Here is a 6,890-nt window from a genome sequence, read left to right as displayed (position 1 = left end):
TTTTTGTTAGATTAATATTAAATGTGATGATTAAATTGGAAACACCTTATTTAATCAAAACAAAAAAAAGTTTAAAGTAAAAACAGAAATGAGGATGTGAAAATAGAATATATACATGTGTAACATGTTTAAAATATCTCTACAAAAACATTAACTCCACACAGTTAACTTTTATGATTTGGATGTAAATGAAGTGCAGAAAGTGTTATTTTTTCAAGTATATAACTAAATAGATTATTATTAGTATGTATTTAAAACTTAAAGTAACGACAACTTACAATTAGTAGATTAGTAGCCAGAGTGTTTGTAAATATTTACGATATTCATATATAATATTTATTTTAATAAGCCAGTTAGTTCAATTCTTGATGTTTATTTAGTAAAATTTTAATTTATGTAACAGCCATAACTTTACTAATATTTTAATTAATTGGGTACTAATTGCAATTTGAAAATTATTTTTTATTGATGTTTAAAGTGGCCTTTTATTTAGTTGAATTAATTGTTAGATAGGTAAATTTATGCGTAAGATATTAACAAAAAATAATATAAATAGTAAAGATTTGTCTATTTTGCGATACAAACTACTTATGCGACTTTATTATACATATTTTGCATTCAAAAATGGAAATTATAATAGAATCATATTTATATATACATAATTTATTGTTCATATCGGTTACAACAAAACATAAAGGCGTGACAATATTTGTACCAATATGTAATTATTCTGTAACAGAAAACCATTTTAGATAAATACAAAAAATTTATTCAATCAGAAGTTTTGTTTTGCCTCTGAATGCTAATCAGAAATAAAATGTTAAATGATTATGAATTACGAGCCGTTCATAAAATACGATCGCAAAAAAGTTGGAGGGAACTTAGCGTGACGAGGTATGACAAAGGGGAAGTCTAAGGAAATGTCACATTTGCAGTTTATCATTTTCTTTATTTTTTTTCTTGGCAGTTCTCAAAATTTTTCATAACGATGGAAAGTCATCTCTCAAACGTGTGTTTGGGCGATGTGATGATTTGCAATTTTTTCATTTAACTTCAAAAGTTTTCTCGAAGGACCACCTTTAGCAGAGGAAGGTTTGTGTAGAATTAACAAATTTTTAATTATAAGAAATCGTTTATGGGTGGGAGGTTGGTTTAGCTTTTCTGATGTAATATTCGTAACAGGGTCGCTGAAGGTACTACGTGACTTTCTGTACAAATTTGCATTTGTTTACATGGACGACATTGTAATCTTTTCAAAATCAATACATGAACATAATACATTTAAAGCAAGTTTTTCAAAGATTAAAAGACGTAAATTTAAAAGTATCTTTAGATAAATCCGAATTTCTAAGAAAAGAAGTTCCATTTTTAGGACACGTAATCACTACTGGAGGAATCAAACCAAATCCCGACAAAATTACTTCCATCAACAAATTTCCTGTACCAAAAACTGTAAAAGAACTCAAATCATTTTTAGGCTTGAGTGGCTATTACAGAAAATTTATAAAAAATTATTCCAAAATTGTCATTCCCCTTACGCGATGTCTAAAGAAAAATACATCAATTAATGTTAAAGATCCCTCGTATTTGGAGGCTATCAACAAAATTAAAGAATTAATTACAAACGCTCCTGTTTTAGCTTATCCAGATTTTAATAAACATTTTTCTATTACCACTGACGCTAGCGATAAGGCGATAGGTTCCGTAATTTCTCAAGAAGGACACCNACTATGATCAACTTCCATAGCAGTTGTGTTTGTTGATGGTGATGCCACTTGAATATTTTGAGTTATTTGAATACGTGGTTTTAAAACTGTCTTTTGATCACCTGTTCTGGGGATAGTAACTGTTTGTTTTTGAACAGTTCCAATAGTACTCCTTTTTATATAACTAACTGCTGGTCTAGTCATTATTTTGATTCCTGATGAGGCAGTTGCGACAGACGACGTAATTTTACCTGTTTTTTTTTGTGTTGGGTATTTTAAGGTGTAATTTGGAGCAGCCAAACAATGACGATCAGGGGGCAATCTTAAACCACAATGTGGCTTTATAATTGGAAGAGGTGTGTTGCTTTTGTTACGAGCACATTCTAACACGGCTTCTCTTGGGGGTGGAGTAGTAAAACTACTTTCACTAGACAACTGTAAGGCTAACCTAATATCATCTAAGTCAATGAACTTTTTCTTACAGTTATTAGCGAAATTTCGAGCTTCTTCTAGGTTTGAAGTTGCATAACGGTAAACGAAATCTGTTAATTGAATAATTGTTTTCGGTTCGTACTCTGTTATACCCATTTCTTTCATGATGGACATTATTACTTGTCCATCTTTTGGGATGTTTTTTGATTGTTGAGCCATTTTTTGTTTCTCCTTGTCCGACATTTTTAATTATAACTTAATTTTATAACATTCAAGACAATTTAATACTTACATAATAAAATAATTTATCGTTATTATGGTATTAATGTTAACTATTTGAAACATATAAACAATGTATCAAGTTTCTTTTGTAAGGTTATGCACATAGATCATAGATAATACATACACAAAGGGTTATGCATAATAGTCATAGATATAACGGTGTACTCATCATCGACGTAAAGTATGGACGTGCCTTAGCCATACGTCGTTGTAATAATTTCTTGGCTCGAAGAGTGAGGGAGATGGCGTATGGTTTCGGACTAGCGCTATCTCTTTCATGACAGGCTTACGCACTATTGTGAAAGAGATGGATATTGTCCGAAACTTCGCTCCATCTCTTTCTTATGGCGTTCCACAATTCTGACCGCTAAGGCACGTCCATTACTTTACGTCGATGGTACTCATATAGTACCATATGAAGTCGTGTGATTTGGCACCCGATATAAATAATGCGCTGGCATTACTTTGCTCATATATGGCTCATATTATCTATGATTCTCCAATGGCACACGCGCATTAGTACTATTAATGAAAAATAGTAGTATTTTGTCTATGTATTATATGCAATTATTACTAATAAATAATATAAAGATAAATTCCTCTTACCATATTAAATCAGTCTTCAAGCACAAATGACATACAATCAATTAACGTCTATTAAATTATCACATCTTCAGTGGTTTTTGAATAAATTGACATTTAATTCCATCTGCACCTGAAACAGTTTTCCTTTTTTTAACAGAACTAATTAACGCACAATTATGATACTGAACCCAAAAACGACGCACAATTTATTGGTAAACTTTGAATCTGGATTACTTATATCGGGTGTACACATAGATAATAGATCTACAAAGGGTGTACACTACTGTACCAATATTGTATTGTATAGTCCATCGAGTAAAGTCATACTCTATGGTCATACCATAGACATATATTAGTAATAATTTCTTGTCTCGAAAAGTGAGGGAATGGCGTATGGTTTCGGACTAGTGCTCTTTCATGACACGCCTACGCACTATCGTGAGCGAGAGGATATTGTCCGAAACTTCGTTCTATCTCTTTCTTTTGTTGTACTAAAATTCTGACCGCTAAGGCATGTCCATTACTAAACGTCAATGGTTTATACGGAATTGAATAATAATAATTATTTAATCACAGATTAAAAGTCATAGATAATAGATACACAAAGGGTAAGAAATCGTCAGAAATGTCAGTACTGTCAGACCAAAGATGGTGTGGATAAGGAAACATACGTATTAAGTAAATTTAAAGATGCACAATCTAGAAATTTTTGTTGGTGTGTTATTAAACGGTATTTTGAAAACAGTCCATTATACATGAGTACCTTGTACACAATTTACACATGTATTCTGATTGACCTCTGAAGTCAACTAAATGTGATATTGTGACAAAGCTGATAAAAAAAACCGTTTACGTAACAATTGTTTTTATAAACAATTTTATTGAATGCAGGTTTCCTGATAATTAATAACCTAAAAAAGTAATAAAATAAACTTACTTTACCAGCATTACACATGCAATAGCGTAATCTTTCGTATTTACGTTAGAAATGGCGCAATTAACCTTACTTGCGAGATAAATAAAATGTAAATGTTCAACATAGTATCTATGTTCAACAGTGTAATTGGCTAATGCTTCCAATGGAAAATATTATTTTCAAGAGGTGATAATTTGAAACGAGCAGAAATATATTTTTGAAAGGTAACACATGGCTTAGTAATTATTAGTGATTTAATTATAAAATATTTTATTATGGACAAATCTATTTCTGTTAACAGTAACGATTTCAATTATGGTAAGTTGCTTCATAAATCGTTTTTAGATATTAAAGTTTAATAATGTAATATTATTGCAAAGGCCAAAGGATTGACGGTCGTATTAAGAGTGAAACAAACAGTCCTCTTTCTCGAGAACAACTGAACAAAAGAAGCAGCAGTTTAGGAAACATAAGAAATTCAAGTGCTTCAACACATAATACAGGTTTTTACAAATTCATCTGTGTTGAAATTTTCTTAGCATTATAATTACAGCAGATGAGGAAGATGAAATTGAAAACAAAACTTCACCACTAAGTTATAAAGAAAGAAGAAGAGAAGCTCATACACAGGCTGAGCAAAAACGACGAGATGCCATCAAAAAAGGTTATGATACCTTACAAGAATTAGTTCCTACATGCCAGCAAACTGATTCTTCAGGTATGAAATTTGATGATTGTAATTATAAATTTATTGCATTTGTTATTTCAAATTTAGGTTAGATGTTAAATTTTTTGTTTTGACAATGAATGTATATTTTATTAATTTTTGTGCCATTGTAATTCCATTTATTATTGGATTTACACTGTAAGTGCATGTTCTTTTAGTAATTTACTCGTGAAACTTAATATGTTGTAGAGTTCGTCATCCTGAACAAGAATATATATATGTATATGTAAAACATGGAAAATATGTCAGTTTGTTAGCTTTAAAAATTAATATGATTAGTTGATATTAATTAATTAAATGTTGAAAAAGTTGTTTAGTAAAGATTGTTTATTTTTTTAAAGGATACAAATTAAGCAAAGCTACAGTACTTCAGAAGTCAATCGATTACATTCAGTACCTTCATCAGCAGAAGAAGAAACAGGAAGAGGAACGGAACGCTCTAAGAAAGGAAGTAGTAGCCCTTCAGATAATGCAAACTAATTATGAACAAATTGTAAGAGCCCAACAGGCTCAACCTGGTCAGACGGAAATGCGGGTTTCTGATGAAGTCAAATTTTCAGTGGTAAGATTATAATAAAAGTCGTTATTATTACCCAGCTGACCTTATGTTCTAACAAGCACATGGTTATTACATAAACTGTATTGTGAAAATAAACCCAACACGATCAGCAACCAACATTACAAAATATTAATTTATTTATAATATTCTAGACAAAATAATTAAATTACGATATTTATGAATAGTAATTTTATAATTTCGTTTAGTTTGTACTATAACAGCTTTAGGCAATTCATATCATGTAGCTGACAGGCCCTGAAAATCTATTAAAAACAAAAACTGTTTTTCAACAGCTTAAAATTNTATTTTTTATTAAATTAAATTTGAATTTTTGAATGCATTATTAATAAATTCAATGCTACTAAAGTACAGTCGGGAATGAAATTCTCAACAAATGTAGGGCATACGGCTGCGTTGTCCTATGAATTTTTTATTCCCTATATTTTTTCCCAAAATTTCTCAATTTTATTTCATTTATATGCCGAAAAAAGGACGTTTTGCTTTTCATACTAAAAAAAAAATCAAAAAGTTGAACAAAAAGAATTCATGGTTTCCAATTTTTGTTAATACAAATTTCAAAGATTCAAACAGGTATTGTTTAAATAAAAAGAATTTGTTTGGCGCAAAAGAAAAAGAACACTTGTTTGTAAATAAGCTTGGTAAGATGATAAACTTATTATTGAAAGCTTTGTTAAATGCCTCGATTAGTATGCTCACCTACGATTTCGTTGAAATTTGTTGGTATGCTGTACAGTAGTGGGAGGCGGAAACCTCTTCCTAGTTGTGGGAGTTGAAAAAAAAGTAAAGTAACAGCGAATAAAAATAAGCTTTTTTGTAGGTGCGCAAAAGGAGGAAAACCGATAGGGAGAAAGGAGTGGATGAAGCGAATGTTGTCATTACTGTGTATCTCGGGTTGAATTTGATTGTTTCACTTGTTTTTTTATGTGGGTTTGGTTGCTTTGTGTACTTTTTTTCAACCACCAAAACTAGGAGAAGGAATGATTTCCGTTCCCAACATATATGTATATATATTCTCCAAAACTGTACAACATACTAAAATTTTAACGAAGTTAGAACTAAGCATATTAATCGAGACATTTACCAAAACTGCAACCAAGTTTATTAAGTTTACTTTATTATCACTGATGCACCACTTGCACCGAAATAGTGTTACTACGCGCAAATATATTTCATTTAAAAAATCTTGCGTTTTTTGTCAATACATTGTATAATTAACAGACGGTTACATGCAGACGTAGTCTAGTTTATGTGCCAGTCACTGAGTCCTAAGTGTATCGATCTAACACTTTTTAGCAATGTCATAAGTAACAATTAGTGTTATTTTTCATGTTCTTTTTTAAAAAGTTTCAGTTAATAATGGAGCAACTTTTCGTCACGTTTAGCAGTGTTTCTGTGAGCAATTTTAGAGAATTATCTGCCGGTGTTTTCAGTTGGTTAGAGGAGTACTGTAAGCCGCAAACTCTCAAAGATACAGTTTTTCGTGTCTTACAGAGACACAACAAAGATTTTAATCAACAACGCGATCTTCAAACTAATTGACCAAAGAAGGTATATATTATTTCGAAAGCATTGTTTATTTATTACCTACAAAAAGAATTAAATTTTTATTTTCAGGTGCAAGTTTTTGTTTTGTTGTTTTTCCTTTGAAATTTTGTAAATAAT

General features: G+C 30.6%; 2 protein-coding genes across 3 annotated transcripts; one reads left to right on the top strand and one right to left on the bottom strand.

Moving 5' to 3' along the window:
- Nucleotides 1-1,712: 1,712 nt before the first annotated feature.
- LOC112904088 (transcription initiation factor TFIID subunit 9-like) lies at nt 1,713-2,980 on the bottom strand. Its single transcript, XM_025973323.1, has one exon. The coding sequence runs from the start codon at nt 2,379-2,381 to the stop codon at nt 1,713-1,715; it is 669 nt and encodes a 222-aa protein (XP_025829108.1). The 5' UTR covers nt 2,382-2,980.
- A 691-nt stretch (nt 2,981-3,671) lies between these two features.
- LOC108739661 (max-like protein X) lies at nt 3,672-6,884 on the top strand. Of its 2 annotated transcripts, none has more exons than XM_025973317.1 (6): nt 3,672-4,239; nt 4,302-4,424; nt 4,475-4,639; nt 4,990-5,210; nt 6,573-6,776; nt 6,843-6,884. In XM_025973317.1, exons 1-5 carry the CDS (start codon nt 4,197-4,199, stop codon nt 6,765-6,767), a joined length of 747 nt encoding a protein of 248 aa, XP_025829102.1. In that variant the 5' UTR covers nt 3,672-4,196; the 3' UTR covers nt 6,768-6,776; nt 6,843-6,884. The 2 variants fall into 2 exon arrangements, with proteins under 2 accessions (XP_025829102.1, XP_025829103.1); XM_025973318.1 differs by having other exon boundaries at nt 3,674-4,239; nt 4,478-4,639.
- Nucleotides 6,885-6,890: the final 6 nt, after the last annotated feature.

Source organism: Agrilus planipennis, unplaced genomic scaffold, assembly GCF_000699045.2.
Source record: "Agrilus planipennis isolate EAB-ADULT unplaced genomic scaffold, Apla_2.0 scaffold162, whole genome shotgun sequence".
Taxonomy (NCBI): domain Eukaryota; kingdom Metazoa; phylum Arthropoda; class Insecta; order Coleoptera; family Buprestidae; genus Agrilus; species Agrilus planipennis.
This window is presented reverse-complemented; position numbering and strand designations above follow the sequence as displayed.